General features: G+C 36.9%; 1 protein-coding gene across 2 annotated transcripts in view; it reads left to right on the forward strand.

Annotated features, from left to right (window-relative positions):
- The window catches only part of LOC129267069 (uncharacterized), a 76,885-nt gene that overhangs the window by 54,149 nt on the left and 4,960 nt on the right, over positions 1 to 17,776 (forward strand). The window contains exons 32-39 of one of the 2 annotated variants that reach the window (XM_064103725.1): positions 7,382 to 7,501; positions 8,234 to 8,356; positions 9,717 to 10,097; positions 10,832 to 10,954; positions 12,902 to 13,015; positions 13,489 to 13,611; positions 14,324 to 14,713; positions 16,863 to 17,375. In XM_064103725.1, the coding sequence (XP_063959795.1) occupies positions 7,382 to 7,501; positions 8,234 to 8,356; positions 9,717 to 10,097; positions 10,832 to 10,954; positions 12,902 to 13,015; positions 13,489 to 13,611; positions 14,324 to 14,713; positions 16,863 to 17,375 (1,887 nt within the window). The remainder of the gene's footprint in view (positions 1 to 7,381; positions 7,502 to 8,233; positions 8,357 to 9,716; positions 10,098 to 10,831; positions 10,955 to 12,901; positions 13,016 to 13,488; positions 13,612 to 14,323; positions 14,714 to 16,862; positions 17,376 to 17,776) is intronic. The other variant, XM_064103726.1, reaches the window with a different exon arrangement.

Raw genomic sequence — 17,776 nt, forward strand, 5'->3', positions numbered from 1 at the left:
AATTGGCACTTTAAAAAATTCATAAAAAATAAGGATGAAATTCGGGGGTCCAATGTTTACTACCAGTGGATAGGATATATATCTGTCCAGAAAAGGGTCCCTCGACCGGCTCATTTTAAAAATAAATTGGCGTGTTTGAAGACATCGTCGGGGGGGAGCAGATTCATAACCTCAAACAACAAAATAGCCCTAATCCTTCCGCCAGTCAAAATATAGTCCAAAATTGGTGATATTTCTTCCCAATTTGGGAAAAGGAAGTTCAGTAATTACCAAAATAGAATCAGTGTTAGATGGACAATCATATGCATACACTTTGTCAATCAGCCATATCAAAATAAAAAAAATAGCAATGGGTTGGCTCGAATGAAAATCTATGGCCTGCCACTAGTGATTAGGCCCGTGCAGCCTGTAGGTATCACAGGCCTAATTCATTCCCCATAGACTCGTGTGTTAAATTGGCACTTTAAAAAATTCATAAAAAATAAGGATGAAATTCGGGGGTCAAATGTTTACTACCAGTGGATAGAATATCTATCTGGCAATCCATATCTGACCAGAAAAGGGTCCCTCGACCGGCTCATTTTAAAAATAAATTGGCATGTTTGAAGACATCGTCGGGGGGAGCAGATTCATCACCTCAAACAGCAAAATAGCCCTAATCCTTCCGCCAGTCAAAATATAGTTCAAAATTGGTGATATTTCTTCCCAATTTGGGAAAAGGAAGTTCAGCAATTACCAAAAATAGATTCAGTGTTAGATGGACAATCATATGCATACACTTTGTCAATCAGCCATATCAAAATTTAAAAAATAGCAATGGGTTGGCTCGAATGAATATCTATGGCCTGCCACTAGTGATTAGGCCGTGCAGCCTGTAGTAAATGCGAAAAACCTGGATTGGGAGGAAGTGCAAACTTTCAGGTTATGGTGAAAATGTTACTTAGGCTTGGAGAAAGTTTTGCACAATTTGCAAGAGAAATCTAAGAAAAGAAATTCTGTTTTGAGGCATGCTTGCAGGCCTGAATTCATATTTTTTATGAAATTAATTTATACAAATTGAATAACCAAGTAACATTTACCTTTTAATTGGTGCTTGAGGGCAAAGTGGTAAATTTCTTAGGTAAAAAAAATCTCACAATTCACATTATTTTTTTTAGGGAAAAGGGTTCGGTTGCAAGAGGTTTTTGTCTCGCCTGCATAGCAGAGCGAGACTATAGGCGCCGCTTTTCCGGCGGCAGCGGCGGCGGCGTCAACATCAAATCTTAACCTAAGGTTAAGTTTTTTAAATGACATCATAACTTAGAAAGTATATGGACCTAGTTCATGAAACTTGGACATAAGGTTAATCAAGTATTACTGAACATCCTACTTGAGTTTCAGGTCACATGACTAAGGTCAAAGGTAATTTAGGGTCAATGAACTTAGACCATGTTGGGAAAATTATTTTCAAAATCTTAACCGAAGGTTAAGTTTTTGAAATGACATCATAACTTAGAAAGTATATGAACCTAGTTCATGAAACTTGGGCATAAGGTTAATCAAGTATTAGTGAACATCCTGTTCGAGTTTCAGGTCACATGACCAAGGTCAAAGGTCATTTAGGGTCAATGAACTTTGGTCAAGTTGGGGGTATTTGTTGAATTACTATCATAACTTAGAAAATTTATGGATCTAGTTCATGAAACTTGGACATAAGGTTAATCAAGTATTAGTGAACATCCTTCCTGAGTTTCAGGTCACATGGCCAAGGTAAAAGGTCATTTAGGGTCAATGAACTTTGGCCAAGTTGGGGGTATTTGTTGAATTACCTTCATAACTTTGAAAATTTATGGATCTAGTTCATGAAATTTGGAGATTAGGTTAATCAAGTATTACTGAACATCCTGCTTGAGTTTCAGGTCACATGACTAAGGTCAAAGGTAATTTAGGGTCAATGAACTTAGACCATGTTGGGAAAATTATTTTCAAAATCTTAACCGAAGGTTAAGTTTTTGAAATGACATCATAACTTAGAAAGTATATGAACCTAGTTCATGAAACTTGGGCATAAGGTTAATCAAGTATTAGTGAACATCCTGTTCGAGTTTCAGGTCACATGACCAAGGTCAAAGGTCATTTAGGGTCAATGAACTTTGGTCAAGTTGGGGGTATTTGTTGAATTACTATCATAACTTAGAAAATTTATGGATCTAGTTCATGAAACTTGGACATAAGGTTAATCAAGTATTAGTGAACATCCTTCCTGAGTTTCAGGTCACATGGCCAAGGTCAAAGGTCATTTAGGGTCAATGAACTTTGGCCAAGTTGGGGGTATTTGTTGAATTACCTTCATAACTTTGAAAATTTATGGATCTAGTTCATGAAATTTGGAGATTAGGTTAATCAAGTACCACTGAATATCCTGTGTGAGTTTCAGGTCACATGACCATGGTCAATGGTCATTTAAGGACGTTCCACAGTTAAAATGAAGTCCATGTTATTTTCACCAAATTTTGCAGAGAGTTACTTTGGTATCTATGCATTATGAAAATGCAAAATATAACATAGGTTCATGTGCTTATTTTTTTTCTACGGGTCTTCAAAGTTGCCGTATTTGAAGGATATGCAATCTTGCGCAATCAAGAGAATTGTGCCTCTCGTAGACCTCACGAATTCACCAAATGAGTTTAAATCATCTTTACTTAGTGGATACCGCATCAAACTTCATCAAATTTTCAAGATATATAACAAAGTGTATACCAAAGGGAGAGATAGGTCTTTTAATTGGTAAAACTATATCTAGTTGGAGTCAGCAGCGCCCTCATTTTGCAAGAATGGTGCAAAAACTCGGAAAAAACAAATCTTCAAAGACGTGAATCTACTCAAAAATTAAAAAAGTATTTTGTAAGCTGCACTTTTTTCAAAATCCATGTCATTTTCATCAAATTCGGCTAAATTGTAGAGGAATGCATATCAAAGGTGTAGGGAAGTTAAAAATATGGGGTCCATGTGCTCGTTTTTTAATAACTATGAGTGTTCAAAGTGATGCGAGTTAGCATGAAAATCCCCCAAAATGCGCCCAAAACGTGCAAAAGTCTAATGATAATGCCGTCTAAAATACGAATGGTTCCGTAGTTTTGCCCCCAAACATTCAAAATCCATGTCATTTTCATAATACTCTCCAGATTTGTAGAAAAATATAATCTGAAGACATTAAAATATTAAAAATATGGGGTCCATGTGCTCGTTTTTAAAATATTGGTGTCCCAAGTGTAACAAGTTGGCTTGAAAATCGCCTAAAAAGCGCCGAAAACATGCAAAAGTCTCTTAATACCCTCTAAAATGCAAATGGTTCCATATTTCGCTCCCAAACATTCAAAATCCATGTCATTTTCATCATACTCTCTAGATTTGTAGAGGAATATATTCTAAAGGCATTAAAATATTAAAAATATGGGGTCCATGTGCTCCTTTTTAAACTATCAGAGTCCAAAGTGATGCAAGTTGGCTTGAAAATATTGAAATCCACCTAAATGCTCCGAAAACGTGTACAAGTCTAATCCCGTCTAAAATGCGAATGGTTCCGTAATGTTGCTCCCTAACATTCAAAATCCATGTCAATTTTATCATACTCTCTAGATTTGTAGAGGAATATATTCTAAAGGCATTAAAATATTATAAATATGGGGTTCATGTGCTTGTTTTTAAACTATCAGTGTCGAAAGTGTTGCGAGTTGGCTTGAAAATATTGAAATCCACCTAAAGTGCGCCGAAAACAAGCAAAAGTGTGATAATACCGTCTAAAATGCAAATGGTTTCATATTTCGCTCCCAAACATTCAAAATCCATGTCATTTTCATCATACTCTCTTGATTTGCAGAGAAATATATTCTGATGACGTTAAAATATTACATATATGGGGTCCATGTGCTCGTTTTTTAACTATCAGTGTCCAAAATGTTGCAAGTTGGCTTGAAACAGCCTAAAATGCGCCGAAAACATGCAAAAGTCTAATAATACCGTCTAAATGTCTAAAATACAAATGGTTCCTTAGTTCTGCTCCCAAACATTCAAAATCCATGTCATTTTTGTCTCACCTGCATAGCAGAGTGAGACTATAGGCGCCGCTTTTCCGACGGCGGCGGCGGCGGCTGCGTCAACACCAAATCTTAACCTGAGGTTAAGTTTTTGAAATGACAGCATAACTTAGAAAATATATGGACCTAGTTCATGAAACATGGCCATAAGGTTAATCAAGTATTACTGAACATCCTGCCTGAGTTTCATGTCACATGACCAAGGTCAAAGGTCATTTAGGGTCAATGAACTTATACCATGTTGGGGGAATCAACATCAAAATCTTAACCTAAGGTTAAGTTTTTGAAATGTCATCATAACTTAGAAAATATATGGACCTAGTTCATGAAACTTATACATAAGGATAATCAAGTATCACTGAACATCCTGCATGAGTTTCACGTCACATGACCAAGGTCAAAGGTCATTTAGGGTCAATGAACTTTGGCCGAATTGGGGGTATCTGTCGAATTACCATCATAACTTTGAAAGTTTATGGATCTGATTCATGAAACTTGGACATAATAGTAATCAAGTATTACTGAACATCCTGTGCAAGTTTCAGGTCACATGATCAAGGTCAAAGGTCATTTAGGGTCAATGAACTTTGGCCAAATTGGGGTATTTGTTGAATTACAGCCATAAATTTGAAAGTGTGTTGGTCTAGTTCATAAAACTTGGACATAATAGTAATCAAGTATCACTGAACATCCTGTGCGAGTTTCAGGTCACATGATCAAGGTCAAAGGTCATGTAAGGTCAAAGAACTTTGGCTAGTTGGGGGTATTTGTTGAATTGCCATATCTCTATAAGTGTATTGGTCTAGTTCATAAAACGTGGAAATAAGAGTAACCAAGTATCACTGAACATCTTGTGCGAGTTATAGTAGTTTTCAAAATCAGCACTGCTGCTATATTGAATCGCGTGATGCAGGTGAGACGGCCAGAGGCATTCCACTTGTTATCCTACTCTCTACATTTGTAGAGGATTTTATTTGAAGATGTTGAAATATTAAAAACATGGGATCCATGTTCTCGTTTTTAGACTTTCAGTGTCTAAACGGTTGCGAGTTGGCTTGAAACAGCCAAAAAATGCGCCGAAAACAAGTAAAAGTCTGATAATACCGTCCAAAATGTCTAAAATACGAATGGTTCCTTAGTCCTGCTCCCAAACATTCAAAATCCATGTCATTTTCATCATACTCTCTAGATTTGTAGAGGAATATATTCTAGAGACGTTAAAATATTAAATATATGGGGTCCATGTGCTCTTTTAAAAACTATCAGTGTCCAAAGTGTTGCGAGTTTGCTTGAAACAATCTATAATACGCCTAAAACGGGCAAAAGTTTAATACCGTCCAAAATGTCTAAAATACGAATGGTTCCTTAGTCCTGCTCCCAAACATTCAAAATCCATGTTATTTTCATCATACTCGCTAAATTAGAAGAAGAATATATTCTGAAGAAGTTAAGACATTTAAACTATGGGGTCCATGTGCTCGTTTTCAAATTATCAGCGTCCAAAGTATTGCGAGTTGGCTTAAAACAGCCCAAAATTCGCCGAAAACAAGCAAAAGTCTGTTAATACCGTCTAAAGTGTGAATGGTTCGGTAGTCTTGCTCCCAAACATTGAAATTCCATGTCATTTTCATCATACTTTGCACATAGATAATTTAGCACCTGAATATTCCAAATATGCACAAATTTACATGGGTCCATGTGCTTGATTTTTTGCTATAGAGCTTCAAAGTTAACCCAAAATGGATGATGTTCTTAAGAATTACGCATCCAAAAGAATTTGGCATTTTTAGACCTCACGAGATCACAACAATGAGTTTAAAGCCCTATTACTTAGTCAAAATCCATGAAAATTTCATCAAATTTTGCAATATGATTAATAATTGTATCCGTAAGATGGATAATCTGTCTATATTGCTGTCAATTGTTTGCTCATTTAAGTCTAACAACACTCTCAGTTCTTAGAAATTGCGGGAAAGATACTCAACCTCAAAAATTTCCAATTTCAATAACAAACTTGAGAAGTTAAAGAAATGCTGCAACTTATTCAAAACCTATGTCATTTTCACCAAACTTCGCCAAGTTGTAGAGGAAGGTATACCTAAGAGGTGCAAACATTAAAAAATATGGGTTCATGTCAGCTGTTTTCAAACTATCATCACTCTTATTAGAGAAAATTTGCTTCTTAAAACACCCGAAAACGCGCCAAAAGCAGTATCTATGTGAGGGAAAATTCCAAACCACTTTCCCATTGCATTTATTCAAAACTCGGGGTCATATTCATCATACTTTGCAGCACTACAGAGAAACTATTTTGAAATTGTAGAGGAATAAAAAAATGGTCCATGGAATAATTCCAGTTTATTAGCTTCATAAAATAACACATCAGATCTGCAGTTAGTGCATGCAGATAAGGAGAAAAATAAGCTCACAATACCTACAGCTGATTAAATTGCCAGTTCATCCATTGTGACGTCAGCGCGCAGAGTGTAAACTATGCGCAGATCATGATGCGCACAAACATAACTGTGGAACGTCCTTAAGGTCAATGAACTTTCGCCGTGTTGGGGGTCTTTGTTAAATTACCATCCTAACTCTGAAGGTTTATGGATCTAGTTCATAAAACTTGGACATAAAGGAATCGTGTATTACTGAACATCCTGTACGAGTTTCAGGTCACATGACCATGGTCAAAGGTCATTTAAGGTCAATGAACTTTGGCCGTGTTGGGGGTATTTGTTGAATTACCATCCTAACTCTGAAGTTTATGGATCTATTTCATAAAACTTGGGATATAAGAGTAATCAAGTATCACTAAACATCCCTTGTGAGTTTCAGGTCACAAAACCAAGGTCAAAGGTCAGTTAAGGTCAATAAACTTAGGCCATGTTGGGGTAATTGTTGAATTTCCATCATAACTTTGAAAGTTTATGGATAGAGTGAATGAAATGTGGACATGGGTGTATTTGACAAGTCTTAAGTCACCGTTCAAATGTCATCTATGGTCAATGAACGTGGTATTATGTCATTATATGAATGGTGTTTTTGTGAATGATTATTTTATTGTAGTTTTCAAAGTTAGCACTGCTGCTATATTAAATTGCGTAATGCAGGCGAGACTGCCAGAGGCGTTCCACTTGTTGATGATCCCAGCCCCTTCCACATTACTATATGAATCTTCTATCTGAATGTTAATAATTTCCCTTACACAGTGCACATACCCACAGCCAAATTAATGCTTCCTACACAATCTTATTTGTTCACTCGCATAGGGTCTGAATGTTTATTTTTTCTTTTACTATCAACAGTTTGCCCAGAAGGTCTATACCCATGCTACTTTGATGATTCAATCTGTCTTAATTATACTGCTTTTGGATGTGATGGAAACTATGATTGCCCAGGTGGTACGGATGAATACAACTGTACAGGTAAGAGTCTCCTTTCTCATCTTATTCTCTTTCATTTCATCACCCAGCATTTCTTAGGGACTGCTTAACAGTCGTCCTTGGAAATTTGGCATGTACATCTGGAACATGTCCTTGGGTCCCAATCTAGATTCTCAATAATGAAATTGAAAAATGTTATTTAGTTAAAATATTAGGGAAAACCTTGTTAAACACAAGAGTGAATTTTATTTGGTAGCAATTTCACATAAGTTATGAGCATCTTTAGGCAGCGCATCAAACGTTGTAGCCTTGTTTTTCCTGGTGTAATCCTGCAATCAGCCTTCTACTTTTAATCCTCACATTTCAACATAGACAAAATAATGGGGAATTCGGAAAGCTGCAATGGCAAGATGCATGTAGCACTATCACAGCGGGCTTCTTGCCAAAAGATGCAGCACAAATTTTTGACAAGTTGGGTTCAGCAATAGTCCCATGACTTATTTTCATGACTCGATCCTCGGATTGAGTTTGAGGTCATCCTTATTGGTACCCTTGCTTCTACTAAAATATTCATTAGACTGATCAACTTGCAACTTGGTCTTGAATACTTTAAACAAGACAGAAGAATTTCATTAATCTGATTTCTGCTTGTCCACATTTTCTAGGATCTGTTCTTGTTGTCACTGCCTGGTCCATTTTTGCAACAATTTAGATTCATGATTCTCTTTCAAACATGTATGAATTTGAATTATTATTATTTTCATTCATGTATAGGATGTTTTGCCTGTGAGGGAAGCACCTCTTGTCAGTACGATAGTACGGTCTGTGACTTCTTTGGCCAATGCTCAGGAGGGGAAGATGAATCGGAGGATCTGTGCAGACATTCTGAATTCATCCGTAAGTCTAACATTTGGTCAGTCGCATTGTGAGATACACACAGATATGCACCGTGTTCAAATCATCCCCCGCTTAACAGGGGACCGTTTCATGAAAGTTGTCGGCACGGACAAGCTGTCATTCTCTGACAGTTACCATAGAAACAGTCAGAGGCCAGTGCTTTTGAGTCAATCAAAACCAAAAATTTTGTTGAAATTGTCCGTACTGACAATTTAGCCATTGCTGACAACTTTCATGATACACTCACCTGGTCAAGCCTGGGGGATCTGTGTGTGATTGATCCAGTCATTTAAAATGTTTATCTTAACTTCCTTTAGCTTCTTTGTGCATGATTAAAGGCAATCACTTAAACATGCCCGTAAAGGACATGTGTAATAAGACCAGTTTGTAGTTACCTCATGGGCAACTTTGGTCAAATGACCTTTCCTTTCTTTCATTAAGATAGGCAGATTACAAAGAAAGGTATCATGTACATGTAAGCATGAATTACATAGCAGGATAAAGAAATTGATGAAGATGTCTAGAAAAGCGACCCAATGAACACTCGATCCATTAAGGTATTTGATACATTTCAACATTGGATGCGTTAGTATGTTATAACATTGTACTTGGCCAACTGGGAAATATTAGTCGTTAGTGGACGCATTGTTGTTTTTTTGTGGATCTATCGAAAAGCATGATTCAAAAGAATATATGAATAATCAAGACATCAAAGTTGGTGCTTATCTCATCAAATATTAAACCACCATGTTACTTTAGTACAAATGACCTACTTCTGATCATGCGCAGAATGGAACTACGAACTGGCTTATAAACTGGAAAGTTTGTTGAATCTCATTTTCATTGGTCTTTCTTTTGCCATTTTGTGACTTTGGATTTTAGAAACCAACTGATGTGAGGGGCTATAACCTCTCTGTGATTGAACGAATCTTGTAATTATTTACATGGGTTTAGTAAAGATTATTGAAGCTAGCTTGCATAAACACGTTTGACTGAGTGGAATTTGTGTAGTGCCCTTGAGATAGTGAGTTTTCTTCAAATACGGGTGAAAACGATTTTAAAGTTTCTAAAAGAAAAAAGCCAACATTTCATGCATAGCCCTTGTCATGGAATGATGATATTTATTCAGATATATAATAGGTATAAATTTTCCAATATAAATGCATATATATATATATTTATGTCATATTTTGTCATTTCTTGACAAAGCGCTATGCCAGAAATATTGGAAAATTGTATTTGACATCGTGTTTGTTTTCAACTGTCTTTGCTTTTATATTCACACAAAAATGTTTACTTGTGTTTGTGTTTAAAAGCAATGTCTTGCATGTGATTTTCATTTTCTTTTGGCCCACCCAAGAGAATGTGCTGGTATCAACCGGGCAATGGGTTGATATTACTGTGATGTCTGGAAACGTGGAGAATCGCAACACCCCGGCAAGCAACTTCATTGATTTCACACACTACGTGTTCCGTGGGGATCCAGGCACGACCCTTTTCATGGAGATTCAGAACTATACTTGGTCTGATGGCCCACTTGCCTCTCTCCTCCTTGTCTATGCTGGCTCCGGAGAGGACCCCACAGATAAATCGTCTAACGTTGCATTCTTATATGGAGATGGTTATAGTGGGTCCCTAAGTAGCTCCCCTAACTTCTCGCTTCGGAGTAACACTGGTTATGGACTCATTGGTATTCCAAAAGATGTGAATGCTTCTATTCAGCTTCGGGTTACAGCAATTGGTAAGAATTTTGAAGAAAAAAATAATTTCCCATGATTGGGGCTAGTGCAGGCATGAGATCTAGCTGCATGGCATTTTGAAAAAAATTTAATCCAATTATGAGTAGAATTTCAAAACATGGCAAACATACTGTCAAATGTTCAAGATAGATTGTACATACCTGTAGTAGTATGGCAATAAGAACCTACATGCATTATCTTATTTAAAAAAAAATCTTATCTTTTGGTACCATATTTTGCAAAATTTGTCAAGAGGTCATGGGTTCTTTACATAAAATAAGTGCTAGTTTCCAAAATGATCATCATTTTCTATGGCGTAATTTCCTTCGGCAAGAAATTTATCCACATTGTGCTGCACTCGACCCAGGTGAGGTAAATGGGTATCCGGCAGGATTAATTCCTTGAATGCTTGAGCGCCTAGGCAGCCCAGCTAAAGCCGGGGTAATAATAGCAGGGCCCGCTGGGAGAACAGTTTTCGGAACTGAAGCGGCTACCCTGGGTAAATATACCGCTATTATTATTATTATTATTATTATTATTATCAATATGTGCTGGAATGAATGGAAAGTTCTTGTTTTCATCAACTGCTACTAAGCTCTGCTAATTTGACTTCCTACATCATTTGATTAATGCTTCTCTTTTAGAATGATCACAATCATATTCTTAAAGACATTCCATCATAATAACAATAAAATATCTAAGAAAAAACACACCATATTTTCTCTTTTGTTCTCAGCCTGTGACGAGACTGAGAGTCTATGCAATGGATCACCTCACTGTGTTAACCTGGAAACTGACCTATGTAATGGAGAATATGAGTGCGTCAATAGTCAGGAAGACGAATTAAATTGTGATGAGGGTAAGGAGAATTGCTTGAATGGGATGGTGGGGATGAAACTAATGAAAGATGGTGATCGATGCGGATGAGGTAGGGGGTGAATTTGATAATGATTGTGTTGATGATTTTGGTGATGGTGCTGATGATGATTGTGGTAAAGAAAGGTAAAAAATATGCAAATTCTTTATGGATTGAATTCAAGCTTACTATGATTGTTTATATTATTACTATGGCATGCATTATATTTCTCAACAGTGTGTAATATATCATACCTATTCAATGGATTGTCTTTATCTCTATCTTCAATGAGTAATATTAAAAATGTATTTATATAAGGACTGTGGATCATATTTATCTTCGTGAATTATTCATAGTGGTAAAATGTATATAATGACTATAACCTCTGTGTTTATAATAAAGCAATATTGACTGGCCTCGGGGCGATACGACATATATCGCCCATACTAGATTAATATCGCCCGAGTCGTAGACGAGGGTGATATCAATTTAGTGAGGGCGATATATGTCCTTTCGCCCCCAGGCCAGTCAACATTGCTATTAACCAAATCAGACATCTAGAGCAAAGATCGTTAAAATTTAGATATTTTGAAGTTTAAGAATGAGAATCTAGTTTGTCATGTTGAGCAGACTGGGCCTTTGAACTTTACCATTGTGACGTTATTGAAATGATGCGTCCCTGGCCTAGGGACGCAGTATCAAGCATTGTCTCAACTTGATTACCATTATGACGTATAGCACTGCGCGGTTCAAGGACGCGTACAAAAACGCGTAGAATACCCGGATGTTAGCTCTGCTTTATTGCCCGCTACATTTCCACGCATTTTCTCATTGACTTTCCTGAGCGGGCAATAAATTGGGCCCGTGGATAAACAATTGGAAATTTATTGACCGGCCATTTGATCCCAGTCTTAAGCAGGCAACAATGTATCAAAGTTGCCCTGCTCAGATGTCTGATACGGTTAATAATAGTCAATATCATCATTGTAACATGGATTACACTTTTCTAACAGTGTGTGATGTTTCCTGTGCCTTGAAATGATCATGTGTATCTTCATAAATTAAAGGGGAATCCAACCCAAATAAAAACTTGTTTTTATAAGGAAAAAAAAAATCAGACAAGTTGATAGGTGAAAGTTTGAACAATATTGGACAAACAACAAGAAAGTTATGAATTTTTAACAGTTGTAAATATTGGTAATCTCTATACACATGTAGACTTCAAATTGGCCGCATATGGGATGTCATAGTGATGTAAGGCAAGGACTACTCTTCCATGTACTCCAATACATATTATGGCGAAAATGTCATTTTTCCCAAAAGTTTTATTTCAAATTTATTTTTCTTTCATGAGGACATACAACAATATATACTACCTGGGTTATATTTAGATTACTGCCCCAGGGGAATGGGTACTTAGGAGAAAACCACAAATCCCTGATAATAAAGTACATGGCCTATGGGAAAGTTGTCCGTGCCCTTTGTCATAACTTACTTACGCAGTTGCCAATTTGAAATCTACATAGTATTAGTGATCTCAATTTCAAAGCAGCTATAACTTTCTTATTGCTTGTCCGGTTTCTTTCAAACTTTCACCATTCTGTTTAATTTATTTTTCTCCTTCCCAACACAACATTTTATGGCCAAGGCTGGATTCCCCTTTAATCATATTGGTAAATGTATGTATATACTTACTATAACCTTTGTTAACGGTCAAGATCCTTGTAACATGCACTACATCTTTTTTCCAGTAGTATTATTATAACCTTCGCTATCAGCCAGTATCAAGCGTGATTTTGTTTCAACAGTGTAAAAAATATTCTGGCCCTTCATTCAATCATCATTTTCACTATCCTCATTGATTATTCATATTGGTACATTTATACAAGAAACTATAAACTGTTAAAACAGTCAATATTATCATTATAACATGGATTATTACTTTTCCAGGTGTGTGTGATTTTTCCTGCGCATTGAATGAATCGTCTTGTCTATATCCTCATGATTACTGTGATGACGAGATTGACTGTGCTGGCGGAGAAGATGAATTTGCTTGTGATTCAGGTATATACACTTTTTGTGTAAAAGCCACTTTAACAGACTCCATATGGTTATGATTGATCTGGAATATGATGTTGGAATAAAACGTGAAATTTGATACAAATATGAGACATGGAGCATCTTATTGTTTAAAGCCCTGTATGTAAATCTTCTTGCAAATACTTGTGTTAACATCTGTGACTATGCTGTCATCCTATACTAGAATACATGTAAAATTGGATATCTACTGACCTCATTGCAGTTGTTCAATTGGTTACGACTTGAAACCCATTTGGCCTTTGCTCCAGAATAAGGACTTGCAAGTTGCAATCATCCAAAATCAGTTGCATTATCATTAGACTTTGTTGCATATTTTAATAAGAGAAGGGTATGAGGTAATTAATTGTTCAGCCCCAGTAGGATTTGATGAAAATTTACAGTGGTTATAATGTAATAATATCTTTGTATCAATTTCTGTTTTTATCTTTTTGTTATAGATTGTTTCAAGTGCCCAGGATATTACACTTGCCTTTATGACTCTGTGGTTTGTGACTTCTATGATAATTGCTATGGTGGAGCAGATGAAGCAGAAAGTCTCTGCAGAGATTCGGAATTTATCAGTAAGTCTTTTGTTATTATTCTTCAGCAGAGAATCAAATTATATCAGTAAGATTTCTGTTCTCATTCTTATCAGTAAAACTTTTGTTATCATTCTTCAGGAGAAACTCAAATTATATGAGTAATAATTGTATTATTATTCTTCAGAAGAACCGAAAATTGTATCAGTAAGAATTTTATTTTCATTCTTTAGCAGAGACCCAGGTGATCTCAGTGTAGACTTTTTCATCTTCAGGAGAAATTCAACTGGTATTCATAAGACTTTTTATCCGTCAAAATGATGGCGCACAGCCACAACTAGAATGTAACAAGTGATTGAAATATTTGGAAAATGTGATTGAGAATAAAACAGTAACATTTGTTGCAGTGCATATCTTTTTTTGCCGATCCACAAAGTTTAACCGGCTTTAATCCATGCAGAATTTTTTTAATATACACTTCACAGGTTGTCTGTTATTTTTACCCAAATTATCATTAGCGAAAGTCTGTACTAGTTGTCTCTGCAGTGTCCCATTGTTTTTGTCCACATAGCGGCAAGTTGTGCAGTGATATTAAAATGTAGTTTGCATTTTTTGTGCATCATGATTGTGACAAGTGCCCTTAGTATCTTATTTTCCTCCGATAACCCATCTTTCTCGTATTTAGAATCATTTTGTGGAGTGGCAATTTCGGGTAATCATTACAAATATTTCTGAATGTCTTTTCCAATCATAGTACCGGTGGATGTGACAGCTGATGAATGGATCACAATCGAACAACGTTCAGGAGATGCCGTGGAAGATCGCGGCACAAGGGCCAGCGAGTTCTACGACTTCTACCATTACGTCTTCTATTCCGATCCTGGTGCAACACTGTATATGGAGCTGTTGAACTTCACATGGTCTGAGAATGCACCTCAGCTTATCCCTCTCCTGCGCATCATTGCTGGAGCGGGTGAAGATCCAGCATCTGGTCCAAATAACAGAGCATACTATGATGCAACAGGGTACGAGTACAGTATCAGCTCGTTAAGGGCTTTCTCCTTGACCAACAGCACAGGCTTTGTTCTCCTTGCTTTCCCCAAGAATGTGAATACTTATGTGAAGTTCAGGGTCACAGCTAACGGTGAGTATACCAGAAACACAATTAGGTCATAGTTTGCCATTTCAGGTAGCAACAAGGCAAAGAAGTGCTTAGAGATCAAATGATTTGCTGAATTCTATCCTGTGACAGCCATTTATTATAGCTAAAAGAAAGAATTGCTAATGACCGGTTAATTAGTTAAAGGGATGGTCTTGGCTGGAAATATTAATATCTAGAATAGAGTAAAATTCACAGAGAAAAATGCTGAAAATTTCATCAAAATCGGATAACAAATAATGAAGTTATTGAATTTTAAAGTTTATTGATATTTTGTGAAAACAATTATATGCACATCATCATGAATATTCATTAGGTGGGCTGATGATGTCACATCCCCACTTCCCTTTTCTTATGTTAATACATGAAATCATAAATGTGTAAATTATGTGTCTCCATTATGATGAAATAAGTTGCGGCAATAAATAAATTATGTACTTAATCAATTGTCCATCCATTTGTTTTAGTTCTTGGTAGAAAAATTTTGAATAAACCTAATTTCATATAATAAAATACAAAGAACAAGTGGGGATATGATATCATCAGCCCACCTTATATTCATAAATACATGCCTAGAACTGTTTCACCGGATAATGCAAAAGTTTAAAATTCAATAACTTCGTTATTATCCGATTTTGATCAAATTTTCAGCATTTTGATTTGTGAATTTTACCCTCATTCATTGAGATATAAAGATCTCCAGCCTGGACCATCCCTTTGATGCCAGATCTATTGACCATACATATAATGGTTTATCAAATAACAATAATCTGCATTACCATCTTGTAAAATTTATATATGGCTTGAATGGAAGAGGAATCTCAGCATAAATAAATAAATAATATAGGATTTGTATAGTGCACATATCCACCTTGCTAGGTGCTCAAGGCGCTCCTATATTACCCCCGGCTAAGCTAGTCTACCGATTCTGGTGCGCACAGCTTTTTGAGGAATTACTTCCTGCCAGTACCCATTTACCTCACCTGGGTGGATGGCACAGTGTGGATAAATTTGTTGCTGAAGGAAAACAAGCCATGGCTTGGATTTGAACCCACGACCCTCTGTTTGAAAGGCGAGAGTCAGAACCACTAGCCCACGATGCGCCCACTATAAGCATCTTGAAGTCTGAATCCTCAAATGCATAGTCATTCACAACACTCTTAACAGTGGACAGTATACAGGTGTACCATAAATTAGTGACTTAGGATATAGTTTTATCTGTGCTCGTAATAGTGTCGTGTTGGGATCGGTAATTATAAGAAGGGAAGCGTAATGAAGAAACTTTTGAGAAAGTTATACAGTTCAAAATCACAAAGTATTTAATTATCAATATTCAGCTACAGTTCGAAGTACTTGAAGATTCAGATATAATAGGAGACGATGAATATAAAATAATTTAGAAGTATCAGATTGAGATTGTGAAGTTAAGATAATATTTGATGGACGTCTAAGTCTTGAAATCAGTCAGTCTATCTGGATGAGTGTGGGTCTAGTATTCTTCTGTATTCTCTCTCCTCTAATAATCAAGAAGTCTTATTTATATCATTAGTTTTAGGGGTGTAACAATTTAAGGTGGGAGTGATCTAAACTCGTTCTGATTGGTCTACAGGTAACTGTCTATCAAACTTTCTCTGGTATAAGGGGTGTGGTGATGCTCTGTTCAATTGACTGGGGCTGGAATCATGTTACTTGCCTGAATGCAGCTAGAAGTGTCCTCCAGACTCAATTGCTTTGCTGTTCATAGCTTTACATACATTTAATCATGTATGGTGATTGGTTCAAAAGGCATCATGTGACCGATTATATTCTAAGTACGATGTTGCGTGATGTCGGACCTTGTTATATATTCCACCCTGAAAATTTCCTGTCAGGTACATTTTTACCTCACCTGCGTTGAGTGCAGCATAATATGGATCAATTTCTTGCAAATGGAAATTACACCATGGCTGGGATTTGAAGCCACAAACCTCTTTTTGCCAAGTCGGAGACTTATCCCCCGATCCACAACTCTCTGCATATTAGCAATGTGAAGAAATCCTCTCTGGGCGAACAGGTTTGACCATGCCCCATTGAGCATTCAATATTTGTGTACATCTTTCATGACTTGACATGTTTTGATTATTCTTTTATACAGCAACCACTCCTGCCACTAGTTCTACAAACAGCCCTGAAACTAGTTCTCCAACCAGTCCTACAGTTAGTCCTGCTACTAGTTCTCCAACCAGTCCTACAATAAGTCCCGATACTAGTTCCCCAATCGGTCCTACAGTTAGTCCCGATACTAGTTCCCCAACCAGTCCTACAGTTAGTCCCGATACTAGTTCTCCAACCAGTCCTACAGTTAGTCCTGCTACTAGTTCCCCAACCAGTCCTACAATAAGTCCCGATACTAGTTCCCCAACCGGTCCTACAGTTAGTCCCGATACTAGTTCCCCAACCAGTCCTACAGTTAGTCCTGCTACTAGTTCCCCAACCAGTCCTACAATAAGTCCCGATACTAGTTCCCCAACCGGTCCTACAGTTAGTCCTGATACTAGTTCCCCAACCAGTCCTACAGTTAGTCCCGATACGAGTTCTCCAACCAGTCTTACAACTACCCCTACTCCTACTACTACAACCACTTCTACAAGTCCTACCGACACATATGGTTAGTTGAAGGTTACATACCAATTCTCTCTATCTTTCCCTCTTTTTCTCTTATTTTGCTAGAGTTCGTTTTTTGTTTCCATCTATCACTCTCTGGTTTCTTTCTCTATCTCTCTCTCCCCCTCCCTCCTTCATTCACTATTTCTCTCACTCTCTCTCCCCCTCCCTCATTAACTCTTTCTTTCTAGATTGCTCCCTCTTTTACTGTGTCTCCTCACTTTCTCTTGCTCTATCTTCCTTTGTTATCTTTTGATTTAAGTTTTTATGCCTCTGTCCACCATAGTTGGTTGCCAGGGTCATCATGTTTTAGGGTTGTCCATCTGTCTGTGCGTCCCATTTTTTTCTCTCACAGTAATTAAAGAATCGTGTGACAGATAAAAGTACATGTTTTTTTATATTAGG

This window comes from Lytechinus pictus, chromosome 8 (assembly GCF_037042905.1).
Source record: "Lytechinus pictus isolate F3 Inbred chromosome 8, Lp3.0, whole genome shotgun sequence".
NCBI lineage: Eukaryota > Metazoa > Echinodermata > Echinoidea > Temnopleuroida > Toxopneustidae > Lytechinus > Lytechinus pictus.